The sequence below is a fragment of the Prinia subflava genome, chromosome 3, assembly GCF_021018805.1.
Source record: "Prinia subflava isolate CZ2003 ecotype Zambia chromosome 3, Cam_Psub_1.2, whole genome shotgun sequence".
Taxonomy (NCBI): Eukaryota; Metazoa; Chordata; class Aves; order Passeriformes; family Cisticolidae; genus Prinia; species Prinia subflava.
In genome coordinates this window covers 18,568,487-18,582,382 of record NC_086249.1, presented here as the reverse complement: position 1 = coordinate 18,582,382, position 13,896 = coordinate 18,568,487, and the positions used below count along the sequence as shown (strand labels likewise).

Below are 13,896 nucleotides of genomic sequence, written 5' to 3'. Positions count from 1 at the left end.
GAGATGTCCTTCATAGACAGCAGCCCTTGCACTGGAGGAATTGCCCTCAGCTCTTCCCAGCCCTGCAGCTGACACCAAGGTAAGAGGCACACTTTGTGCAGGAGAACTGGAAGGGTTTCTTGGGCAGCTGCTGGGAAATGCAGGGGAAGGGAAGGAGGCTTTAGTGTTGGGGTGAGAGCTGAGCACAGGCATGAGGGTCTGCTGTGTGCATGTGCAGAGCCTGAACCCATCTTTAGGGGAGGAGGAGATGGCTGCTGCAGGACAAACAAAGCTTAGCAAGGGAGAGGGTGGAGGGGGCCAGTGACACACAATTGTGAGGGCTGAATGTGAGAGTATTTTACAACTTAATCTTGGGTATATACCTAAACCAACACACACATCTAACTCAAACTGTATGTATCTTGTTTTGTTTTCCCTCAAAACTGAAATTTCCGTGTCATGCCCTCACTCCTTTCCAGCTGCTGCTATGTTTTTCCTCTTCCAAAAGTGTTCTGCTTTTCCTTTTCTCCACCATGCTTCCCATCATTTTGTGTCTGGAGCATACAGTTTTCTTATGAGCTTTGCTTTTTTCTGGTTTTTGTGCAGGCTGTCATCCAACTGCTAGAGGAAGAAATTCAAACTCCACAAGTCCTACTGAGATGGGAAAAATCATCATTTATGAGCATGCCAACTTCCAGGGTTTGTCCCGAGAATTCACCACTAACATTTACGATCTAAAAGATGCAGATTGGAACGATGTTGTCTCCTCAGTGAAAGTAATTGGCCAGCCGTGGGTGGCTTATGAGCATGAGAACTATGGAGGCCGACTTCTGGTACTTGAGGAGGGAGAACATAACTACGTTGGTAACGATATGAATGACAGGATCAGCTCTCTGCGGGTGATCACTGAAGATTTGCACAACCCCCAGATCACTCTCTATGAACATGTTGATTATCGAGGGAAGAGCAGAGTAATAAGAGAAGCAACCAACCTGGCTGCGGGACACCACAATGACATCATGTCTTCCCACAAAGTCCAGAGAGGTGCCTGGCTGCTGTGTGAGCACAGTGATGGAAGTGGAATTCAATACGTTGCTCGAGAGCATGAACACCTTCCAAATTACAATGCAATCAATTTCAACGACAAGCTTTCCTTCCTGCGTCCCCTTCGCCCTGGCTGTGGCTGTTAGAATGCAAATCTGCAGCCCTGAGAAAAGATGCAGCCCCAGCAAGAAATTTGAGACCTAATCTCCACCTCTGCCTGTGCTGCCTTTCCCACAAGTGTCACAGGACTATGGAATGTGAGAGCTCTCTGCTGTGCTGCACGGCAGATCTGTGCTTCGCTATCCTGCCTTGGACTTTTCTCTCACCCCACAAATGCAAGAATCATGCTGTACCGTAAGAAAGAGTGTCCAAGCTAAGAGACAGGCCAGATGTGTGTATTGTACCCTTAGGTGGCATTCCAGAGTCCTGGGCTATGGAATGTAGAAGCATTGCATGTTATTTCTGTTGCTAAGTGAAACAGAAGACGTTAGTACAGAACCAGCACCATTTCCTTTGTGATTTGCTTTGCAACGCCCTTGTGGTACTGTGGCCTCTGCCATTATCTGTAATCCATTTGGCACCATTAAAGAATCTTTTGCAATCAGCAGTAAGTCTGTTTCATGCATCTTCGTTGTAGATAATTATTGCTCTTTCATGGTGAGATGTCTCTGTGTATCCAGAGAATGGTCCATGCAGTCCATGCAGTCACTAGCAAGTATCTTTCCTGCATGTCTCCTGGAGAATTGTGTCTCCTTCTGGTTTCACTGGTCAGTAACAGTGGGTTCAGGCTTGACTCAAAAAGTCTTGGTGAGTGTGTAGATTGTTGCTGATCCAGGCCAAACTCTCACTGCAGATTGTATCTAGCTATCACATGCTCAGTTGTATCTCAAGGCAGTGATGGTAGTGATGGTATAGCCTTCTACTACCCTTAATCACATAATAAACAGAATGTTTCCACTAATTTGAATTCTTTAATCCTAAAGGTAAAACCCATTTTGTTTTTCAAACCTGTAGTATCTTGACAAGGGATGAAGAATGACGAGGTATTTCAGGAACTGGTTAGCCATGCACAAATTTACCCAGACGAGCAGAGTCTCAGCCCTGCTCCATCCCTGCCCAATGACAGCTGCACGCCCTGAGCTGTGCATTGTCACAGCTGTCCCAGGGCAGCTCTGCACTGCAGGGTTTGTCTCCCTCTGTGCTGACCTCCTGTTTGGCACCATTTCCTTGCACTGGTGGCTGGGCTGGTCACACAGGAGCTGCACTTGGCCTTTTTGCACCTCACCAGGTTCACATGCTGCCAGTGCTGAAGCTTGCCAAGGTCCCTCTGCATGGCCCCTGAGAACACTTCTGCCTGTCTGTCTGTGGCTGCCATGCCCAGCTGAGGATGTTACACCTGTGGTGAGACTCTCTTCTCCTACGCCCACCCACCAACACAGCTGTGGCCAATTTCCAAATGCTCCCTGTCCTCTCAGCCCCCTGCAGGAAATATTTTCACAGCAGTACACTAACAAATCTTCCTGTTCCACACGGCTTTCTCTCCCCCGGCTCCATAACCAGCATGGGATAATCTCCCCATTCTCTGTCCTGCCATGAGCAGCAGCCTGAAGTAAAAACTCTGCAGGTTCTTTTCAGCCTAAATTTTTCTAGGAGTCTATACACTCTGCTTGGAATGTCATGGGCACAGCTAGCCCAGCAGCAGAGAGGAGTGCAATCCTACAAAACAGCAAAGGAAAGGTTCAAGGAGGGACATGGATGGGGTGATTTCAGAAACTTTGCATTTGCAGTGCAAAGGTTTTTTCGTATAGCAAAGGATTCTTGTACGTTTTTAAGTAATAAGAGAATGAAGTAAAGGTGGAGAAGGACTTTGACCCTTCAGTGGAGGGGATTACATTTGACAACAGAGCAGATAAGAGCTGCTCCTTAATTGGGAGGGAAGTCTGACACTGGGGAAATGGAATTTATAAATGTCCAACAAGTAATCCCCAAGTTATTGTACACATGGGTTGAGGATGACAGTTTTTCATTGAAATTGAACAAAGAATGAAATCAGGCAGAAAGTGACAAAGGCTTTTAAATCTTCCTTAGATTTCCTGATAGGAAGATTTATTCTGGAAGGGACATCCCTAGTCCAAGGCCTTCTTCACAGGAGAGCTACCTCCAAACATGACCAGGTTACTCATGGCCATCTTCAAATAATTTCTGAACAGCTGCAAGGGTTGAGATTCTCTGGGGTCTCTGGACTTATTTAGCAGCAAACTGGACACGATGGCACCCAAAGGTCACTTTCAACCTCAATTTTCTTATGAACCTCAAATTCTCCTGGCTTGCAGCATCACTCAAGCTCATGACTTAAAGATCAAGACTGGCAAATCCCAGTACAACCTGAGCTCTATTGTTCTTGAGGAATCTTGCTCTTTATAAAGCCAGGTCTCAGCTCACTATCATACATTACAGATGCGCTCACAGCAAATTTATTGGCTAGTCTAAAGCAAAAATACCTTTCGCTTCCCCTCCGTCTTTGTTCAGAGCTTCTCAGGAAAAACACACATGCACCTCCCTCCCACAACACACACATATGTGCCCACGATATCTAATGGATTTCTAACTCATTTAGAGAAAGAATCTCATCTAGGACACATCACAGGTGCTATCCACAATTTCATTCCTGCTCCAGGCCTTCTTTCAGAATTCCTGAAAAATTGTCTATCAAGGAAAGAAAATCTTTCTGCAAAAGAAACTTTCTAAGTATTGTAAAAGGATCAGAGAAAACAGAGGCTTCAGCCTCTCACAACGAATTTCTCTTCTTCCCCCAAATAGAAAAGTTACCATATTTCTGCTTGCATTCAGCAGCTCTATTACTCATTTAACTGCAGTGAATAATTAATTGTTGGAAGCATTTGAGATTCAACAGGTCCGTCCCATTTCTTGACTTTCTTGGTCCTGTCTCATCAGTGATTGAACTTCTAAGCAAAATTTCGCTGTAGGTTTGCCACTTAGGAGAGCAGTTTACTGCCAAACCAAGAAAGGCATAAGAAGATTGCAAATTGATTCTGTTAGGAGGTGAAATTGCAGGAGGGATCTGCTGTTCCATTAATGATATCCCTCATGCTTCTCTCCACACAGAGCTTGCTTGGCCATCCTTGCTTTCCTAATGATTTCGAAACTTGCCCTCTCACACTCCCAGAGCTGACTCACTTGATTCACACAAATAAACCCTTTGGAGCAAGGTCTGAGGAAGCACAAAAGCATCCTGGTCACCAAACTCCAGCTTTCATGTAGTCTGCCAGCAAAGGAGTTTCCTGTTTTGGTTTTTTTCAACCCAACAAACTCCTTTTCTTTCATCATTTTCCAGAGTAGCTGTTCTAGGCAATACTTCTGTAAAGGTTTCACCCTGCTTCAGGCATGACAGTATTTAATATATGCAGCCTTGAGAAACTGATTTTACTTGTGTCAGAATGGCTTCATACTCACTCCTTTCTGTTGCTGGATAAGCAGTTGGAGGGCAGTTGCATACTGCATAGCAGAACTGGAGCAGCAGAGTAAGGGAAAAATTAATTCCCATCTCCTCTGAACAGAGGCCACACCTGGAACATTGCTTCTGTTTCAGATGCCCTGTTAAAAGACAAATGTGAACAAATTGGGGAGAGCCCCATAGAGGCCACTGGATGGCACTGGAGCATCCCAGGAACCAGGGGAGTCTGAGGGGCCTGGTCCTGTTCAGCCTGGAGAAGACAAGGCTGACTGTTATCAGAGGGGCTCAGCAAAAGGACAGCCGGAAAGAGGCTTAAATGGCAACAAGGAAACTGAGGCATAAAATAAGGACTAAAAACTCACACCAAGGATTGTTCAGCAGTGGCAGGAAGGCCAGAGACCCTGGGGAACCTCCACCCTTGCAGCTGTTAGAAATCTTTTGAATCTCTTTCTGCCTAATTTCATCCTTTGTTCAATTGCAGTGAAAAAGTATCATTGTCAAGTCATGTGTACAATAGCTTGGGTATTTATAAATCCCATTTCCCCAATGTTACACTTCTGTCCCAATGAAGCAGTAGCTCTCACCTGCTCTGTTGTCAAATGTAATCCTCTCCACTTAGGGTCAAAGTCCTTCTCCACCTTTACTTCAACCTCTTATTAGTGAAAAACTTACAAGAATCGTTTGCTAGTTTTGGGCCTGACATTTCTACAGTTGTTTAGATACTGTCTTTGATTAAAAAAAACCCCAAAAAACCCCAAAACAAACGTAGGCAATAGCAAATGCAAAGTTTCTGACACATTCCCATCCATGTCCCTCCTTGAACCTTTCCTTTGCTGTTTTGTAGGATTGCACTCCTCTCTGCTGCTGGGCTAGCTGTGTCCATATAATTCCAAGCAGAGGGCATGGACTCCTAGAAAAATTTAGGCTGAAAGAAACCTCCAGAGCTTTTTACTCCAGGCTGCTGGTCATGGCAGGACAGAGAATGGGGAGATTTTCCCATGCTGGTTATGGAGCCAGGGGAGAGAAAGCCGTGTGGAACAGGAAGGTTTGTTAGTGTACTGCTGTGAAAATATTTCCTGCAGGGGGCTGAGGGAACAGGAAGAGTTGGGAAAGTGTCCAGGGCTGTGTTGGTGGGTGGGAGTAGGAGAAGAGAGTCTCACCACAGGTAACACATCCTCAGCTGGGCATGGCAGCCACAGACAGACAGGCAGAAGTGTTCTCAGGGGCCATGCAGAGGGACCTTGGCAAGCTTCAGCACTGGCAGCATGTGAACCTGGTGAGGTGCAAAAAGGCCAAGTGCAGCTCCTGTGTGACCAGCCCAGCCACCAGTGCACGGAAATGGTGCCAAACAGGAGGTCAGCACAGAGGGAGACAAACCCTGCAGTGCAGAGCTGCCCTGGGACAGCTGTGACAATGCACAGCTCAGGGCGTGCAGCTGTCATTGGGCAGGGATGGAGCAGGGCTGAGACTCTGCTCGTCCGGGTAAATTTGTGCATGGCAAAACAGATCATTTAATACCTTGTCACCCCTCCTCCCTTATCAAGTTTCTACAGGTTTAAAAACACTAAGCAGTTTTTCCACTGGGATCGACCAATCTGTCACATCAAACTTATGAGAACCTCCTGTTTGATTATGTGATTTGGGCAGTGGAAGACTGTATCACCAGCATGATCCAACACTGTGATTGATTGTATGAGTTACAATCAAACATCTGATTCTTAGGAACTGTCTGCGTGGGAGAGTTTGGCCAGGATCACAGCAATAATGGACATGCTCAGCAAATTTTTAGCACTGGTTGAGTCAAGCCTGAACCCAATGTAAGTGAAGAGTGAAATTGGAAGGAGATAAGTCCTTTCAGAAGAGCTCCATGAAAAAAATCTCAAAATGACTGCACAACTAAGTGTCTGGATACATAGAGACATCTCATCAGGAAAGAGTAATATTTATCTGCACTAAACAGTCCATAAAACAGACCCAGTGTTGCTTGCAAGAGCTTCTTTATTGACATCAACCCAAAAGAGGTTACAGACAGTGGCAGAGGCACAGGTACCACAAGGGCTTTGTAAAGCAAATCACAAAGGAAGCGGCACAAGCAGAGGCAGAGATCAAAGTCTTAGATTTCTTGCTGGAACTGCATCTTCCCTCAGGGTCACAGGATCTGCAGCCTAAGAGTCACGGCCAGGGCGAAGGGGGCGCAGGAAGGAAAGCTTGTCATTGAAGCCGATTTTCGTGTAATTGGGAACATCTTCATGTTCTCGGGCAAGGTGTCGAGGTCCACTTCCATCGCTGTTTTCACAGAGCAGCCAGACACCTCTCTGGACTTTGTGAGAAGACACGATGTTATCATCTTCTGCCCCAGCCAGATCAGTTGCTTCTCTTACAATTCTGCTCCTCCCTTTATATTCAACATGCTGATAGAGAGTGATCTGGGGATTGTGCAGATCATCCGTGATCAGCTGCAGAGAGCTGATCTTGTCATTCATATCTTTACCAACGGAGTCATATTCTCCCTCCTCAAATACCAGAAACTGACCCTTATACTCGATGTGCTCATAGGCCACCCACGGCTGGCCAATTACTTTCACAGAGGAGACAATATCATTCCAACCCACTGCTGTGAGGTTGGGAGCATCAGTGGTGAATTCTTTGGACAAACCCTGGAAGTTGACATGCTCATAAATGATGATTTTTCCCATCTCAGTAGGACTTGTGGAGTTTGGATTCCTTGCTGTAGGAGCTGGACGACAGCCTGCAAAAAAGGAAGACAGAAAACATGTAATGCTTGTAAGGCCTGTACGCACCAGGCACAAAAGGATGGAGAACGTGGAGGAGGAAACAAGAAAGAAGGGAAGATCAACACAGTTTTAACAAAGAATAAATATAGCAGGAGCTGGAAAAGAGTGAGGGCACGACACGGAAATTTCAGTTTTGAGGGAAAACAAACCAAGATGTGTAACCACAACTACCCAGTTTGAGTTAGATGTGTGTGTTGCTTTAGGGGTATACCCAAGATTAAGTTCTAAAATACTCTCACATTCAGCCCTCACAGTTGTGTGTCACTGTCCCCCTCCACCCTCTCCCTTGCTAAGCTTTGTTTGTCCTGCAGCAGCCATCTCCTCCTCCCCTAAAGATGGGTTCAGGCTCTGCACATGCACACAGCAGACCCTCACGCCTGTGCTCAGCTCTCACCCCAACACTAAAGCCTCCTTCCCTTCCCCTGCATTTCCCAGCAGCTGCCCAAGAAACCCTTCCAGTTCTCCTGCACAAAGTGTGCCTCTTACCTTGGTGTCAGCTGCAGGGCTGGGGAGAGCTGAGGGCAACTCCTCCAGTGCAAGGGCTGCTGTCTATGAAGGACATCTCACCTGCCTCCATTTATACTTGCACAGAAGTCTTGTGCAACACCTCAGGTGACAGCATGAAAAGTGAGCGAAACTCTCCAAAATCCAGATCAGCCACAGTAATTCAGACACACCAAAATACATTGTGACACAGGGCCTGTGGAAGGTTTCCAGTGCTTCTTGTTCCCTCAGCCCCCTGGAGGAAATATTTTCACAGCAGTGCAGGAACAAACCTCCCTTTTCCACTCTGCTTTCTCTCCCCTGGCTTCATAACCAGCATGGGACAATATCCTGCCATTCTCCATCCGGCTGTGATCAGCAGTTTGCAGTAGAAGCCCCTCAAGGTTTCTCCTGGCCTAAATGCCTGTAGGGGTCCATACTTTCTGCTTGGAATGTCACAGGCACAGATAGCCCTGCAGCAGAGAGAAGTGCAATTCTACAAAACAGCAAAGGAAAGGTTCAAGGAGGGACATGGATGGGGCGCTTTGAGGAACTTTGCATTTGCTCTTGCACATTCTTTTCTTTCTAATCAAAGACAGTATCCAAACAACTGTAGAAGTGTAGGGTCCAAAAATCTAGCAAGGGATTTTTGAAAGGTTTTCAGTAATAAGAGGATGAAGTAAAGGTGGAGAAGGACTTTGAGCCTTCAACATGGGGAATTACATTTGACAACAGAGCAGTTGACAGAGCCTGTGGAGGAATGGGGAAGGAAGTTTAATGTTGAGGAAATGGAATTTATAAATGTCCAACAAGTAATACCCAAGTTATTGTACACATGAGTTGAGGATGACAGTTTTTCATTGAAATTGAACAAAGGATTCAATTAGCCAGAAAGTGACAAAGGCTTTTAAACCTTTCTTAGGTTTCCTGACAGAAAGATTTATTCTGGAAGGGACCTCCCTAGTCCAAGGCATTCATCACAGGAGAGCGACCTCCAAACATGACCAGGTTACGCATGGCAATCTTCAAGTCATTTCTGAACAGCTGCAAGGGTGGAGCTTCCCCAGGGTCTCTGGCCTTCCTGCCACTGCTGAACAATCCTCGGCATGAGTTTTTTAGTCCTTATTTTATGCCTGTTTCCGTGTTGCCATTTAAGCCTCTTTCCAGCTGTCCTTTTGCTGAGCCCCTCTGATAACAGTCAGCCTTGTCTTCTCCAGGCTGAACAGGACCAGGCCCCTCAGACTCTTCTGGTTCCTGGGATGCTCCAGTGCCACCCAGTGGCCTCTATGGGGCTCTCCCCAATTTGTTCACATTTACCTTTTAACAGGGCATCTGAAACAGAAGCAATGTTCCAGGTGTGGCCTCTGTTCAGAGGAGATGGGAATTAACTCTTCCCTTACCCTGCTGCTCCAGTTCACCTGCTATGCAGTATGCAACTGCCCTCCAGCTTCTCATCCAGCAACAGAAAGGAGTGAGTATGAAGCCATTCTGACACAAGTAAAATTAATTTTTCAGTGGCTGCTTATATTAAATACTGTCACGCCTGAAGCAGGGTGAAACCATTACAGAAGTATTGCCTAGAGCAGCTAGTCTTGAAAATGGTTAAAGAAAAGGAATAAAAAACCAAAACAGGAAACTCCTTTGCTGGCAGACTACATGAAAGCTGGAGTTTGGTGACCAGGATGCTTTTGTGCTTCCTCAGACCTTGCTCCAAAGGGTTTATTTGTGTGAATCAAGTGAGTCAGCTCTGGGAGTGTGAGAGGGCAAGTTTCAAAATCATTAGGAAAGCAAGGATGGCCAAGCAAGCTCTGTGTGGAGAGAAGCATGAGGGATATCATTAATGGAACAGCAGATCCCTCCTGCAATTTCACCTCCTAACAGAATCAATTTGCAATCTTCTTATGCCTTTCTTGGTTTGGCAGCAAACCGCTCTCCTAAGTGGCAAACCTACAGCGAAATTTTGCTTAGAAGTTCAATCACTGATGAGACAGGACCAAGAAAGTCAAGAAATGGGGCAGACCTGTTGAATCTCAAATGCTTCCAACAATTAATTATTCACTGCAGTTAAATGAGTAATAGAGCTGCTGAATGCAAGCAGTAATATGGTAACTTTTCTCTTTGGGGGAAGCAGGGAAATTTGTTGTGAGAGGCTGAAGCCACTGTTTTCTCTGATCCTTTTACAATACTTAGAAAGTTTCTTTTGCAGAAAGATTTTCTTTCCTTGATAGATAAATTTTCAGGAATTCTGAAAGAAGGCCTGGAGCAGGAATGAAATTGTGGATAGCACCTGTGATGTGTCCTAGATGTGATTCTTACTCTAAATGAGTCATAAATCCCTTAGACATCGTGGGCACATTTGTGTTATGTGATTGAGGTGCATGTGTGTTTTCCCTGAGAAGTTCTGGACAAATAGAGAGGGGAAGTGAAAGGTATTTCCAGAACAGTCTAGCTAATAAATCTATTGTGATCATTAACATCTGTAATGTGGGATAGTGCACTGAGACCCTGCTTTGCCTGGGTCAGGTTCAAATACACAAGAGTGAAGAAGATGTTGACCTTCAGTCATTGCAGTGCAGACAGCTGTGCATTTGGCATCAAGTATGTGTTTCCAGAGGGGAAGGTTTTCCTGGAAAGCTTGGTATACAATCAGTTCCTACCCTAGCCTCCTCCTGTTAAAACCGGGGAACGCTTAATATCATCAGTCTAAGGAGGTCATTCAGGGCAACTGGCACACTCTACATTTGCCTCTGATCTATGGCATGATGACTTTTCCATGTAGCCAGCTTTCTTTGCTGTTTCTCCAGAATCTCTAAATTGAAAATGTCATTGAGAAGATTTAAAAAAAAAAAGGTCTGCAGATTGTGTTTTAGCTTTTCTAGTTTTAACTGCAGGTGGTGCTCCCTCTCCAAGGAAAAAATACTGCAAAGAACAATCCAGGAAGCTTTCACCCAGGCCAGCAGTGTTCCACAAATTGCCTTGCCTTGTGTGCAACCCTGCACCCTAAGTTCACTTGACTGAAGCAATTCCCAAATTTAGAAAACTTCCTGAGTGTCCAGCGGTTCATTAACCAAACCCCTGTGGCTTCAGTGTGGAGTCAGATGCAAGCCTTTTACGCGGTGCTGGGCTTCACTCTCATAATTCCATCAAAGCCTTTGCTTTCCAAAGCTGTGGTTTGCACTCAGATTTGTTGGCAGACCACTTCCAAAGGCAGGCTTGCGTATTCCAGAGCTGGGATCCTTATGCTGTTATGTCAATCCACCCCAGAGTGCTTTACAATATTTTTGGGTCAGGAAATGGCAACAGTGATCAAATGCATCTGGCACCAGTTCATATTGCTCCAGATGGTCCAGAGCTGAGATGTTCACACAAGAGGGGACCTATAGGTATTGGTCCTGCAAGATTCTATAGGGGCTGTATGGCTTCTATATCTCCTCCCTAACAAAGAGCCCCTATATCTCATCAGCCTGGTGAAAATACCTGTGAAAACAATGCCTATAAACAACTTCTGTAAAATAACCATTCAACAGCAAAGTATGAATAATCTCTAATCTATTTCTCTCAGTACCTTCGTATATTATATAAAACTACAGGCATGTAGTCTGACCATACATAAAATACAACATTTAACAGAATAATCATATTTTTGATATTAAGAAATTAAGACACACCAAGGATTTATCACACATGGAGTGTAGCATGAAGGTTTACATAATGGTATTTCTTCAGGTAGCAGGCAGGTGCCACAAAAATCACACGTGGTCTAATTTAAATAGGGTTTCTGTTTCTGTATGGTTAGACTGCTATGAGGGTCCTGAGGGACTATTTGTGGACTTAAGAAATGGTTAGTAAAAGTTCTTATATTGTTTCTGCATGTTTTCATGAGGAGATGCAGGGAAATCATTGCTCTGAAGTATCTGAGTTCTGCTAAGATATGATGAAGGGTTTTATTTTGGTTTCCTGTGACCTTTGTAATTCTCAGCTCACTTCATCCATGCAGGTTCAGGATGAACAAGATGCACCCAGCTGAGGCATTCAGAAATTATCTGTCCAATACAGATAAGATCAATCAAGCTCAGGATAGAAAATCTTGATTGTCTTAATATATGAGCAGTTTGCTTTGGGGAAATTTTGTATTATTAGGCAGACAATATAATAAGATAAACTTCAAAGGCAACAAAAAATGATAATATATATGATATATAGTTCAGTTTAAATCTTGCCATAGTGAATGACAAAACCATAAATTAAAGTAAAGTTGTGCAAATTCCCACACACACCTATCACCTTCTCATAGATATCTCATTGATAGAATGAGAACTGACTTTTTGTGAAATGAAACCTTGAAACAGCAAAGATTGGATGAGGCTGTGAAAGCAGTTGCAAAGAAAACATGTCAAGAGGTCATCCTTGAGTGTTGACAATGTTGTTTAGTGATGAATGAAAACTTACTGTATTACTGAGCCATTTAACACATTTCTAAGGGTTTCAGAAAAAAAAATAAAGCAATAAAATCCATTTCCACTTACTTCAGACTACCTGGTTTGTCCCAACTACACGCTCCCTTTTTGCTCAACTATATTATACCAAAGATTTTTCAGGCTATGGTACATAAAGAGAACATACATAAAGGTGGTTTTGGCCACCTACTGGCTCCACTTTATCTGGAGAACCTGCTCCATAGTGATTGGGCATGTGAAACCATTGCATTTCCCATAGGCATGCTAGCAGGACTGAATGCTTTTTCAAGCTCTGTCCCCCGCCTTCCATGTTTCCAGAAAAAGCAGATGATTTGCTTCAGAGGGAAGATAGTTTTATGAGCATTTAATTTAATCTTAATAAGGGTGTGCTTTGCATTTCTTCCCTGTTTTTGCTGTAGTTTGACCTTGACAACAACAAGGTCTGAAAATCAAGAGAACAATTGATGTGCTGCTACAGGTGGCATCACACCTCAGAGAATGAGATTAGAAATATTCCAAAAAAATAATTTTGGGGAGAGAAGACTTTTTCAGGGGAAATCAGTGCATAGGTGTGTGTATTTCTCCCTGTGGAGAAGGATTCTGTTACTAGGAGAGGCTGGGCAAAGAAGCCAGCCAAAGTCTGTGCTCATGCTCCACCCATCCCTAAGTCATTGGATCAGTTCTGCTGAGATGTTCAGATACCAACGTTTCTGAGACCTCATTGCCGCAGCTCACAGCAGGCAGTGCACCCTGTTGTGGAGGGTGTGAATAATGCCACATACAACAGATAAAATATATGATATATGATTCCTGAAATATGTAGTAGATGATTTATATATGATACATTGTATATACTCTATAGTGCATAGTATGCCATATAAAATATGAAAAATACAGTGTATATATCATATCTTACGAACTTGGTCCTCTGCAATCTCTCTTCAAGACTGGGATATCTGGGAAACCCGAGTTTTTTTATGCTAAGCAGAAAAATTTGGTGGAAATCTTACTCCTCTCAAAATCAGCTCCTCTGTCTCAAGATCCCTCTAGTTAATCAGTATTTGTCCAAACATGATGTGGAAGAGTATAGTTAAATTCCAAATTCACAACACTGTCTCTTGTCAATGATGGGATCTCTTGCATTGTCAGATTTGATCTTGTTGCCAAAAGATATACTGAGGGTTCAGTTATCATGCATAAATTCATCGGTTGAGCTGGAAACCAATATTATCTGAGGAACCAGTTTCAGAAAAAAACTATTTCAAAGAACTGTGTTCAGAAGAGGCTTTCTAAAAATGCAATTTGTTCAGCAAACGAGTCAAAACAAAGTGGCACAAATAATTCAGAATGAATTCTTCAGCTTAACAAGAAGGAAATAATCTAAATAGTGAAATGCAATTTTAAATTATAGTAAACAATAACAGGTGACCAGGCATTCCAGTGCTGACCATGCTTTAGTCATTAAATGGTGTGTGAAGACTTCATTATGCCTGGTGATGCCAGGTGGAACCTTGGCATGAAAACTAGCTCGGTGACAAGAGAGCACTGCTTTGGATACATCTTGTCTTTTAGCTGTCAACTGTTAGCATCCTGCACACACATTACAGAATACAGGAAGCAGGTATGCCTGTTTATCATCTGGTTTCCTGGCAGACACGACCTG

The 13,896-nt window shown here is 44.0% G+C and overlaps 1 protein-coding gene across 1 annotated transcript; it reads left to right on the top strand.

The window, feature by feature from the left end:
- LOC134548932 (epidermal differentiation-specific protein-like) lies at positions 1-1,585 on the top strand. The gene is made up of 2 exons (XM_063394178.1): positions 1-79; positions 586-1,585. The coding sequence occupies exon 2, from the start codon at positions 639-641 to the stop codon at positions 1,167-1,169; it is 531 nt and encodes a 176-aa protein (XP_063250248.1). The 5' UTR covers positions 1-79; positions 586-638; the 3' UTR covers positions 1,170-1,585.
- The last annotated feature ends 12,311 nt before the right edge of the window (positions 1,586-13,896 follow it).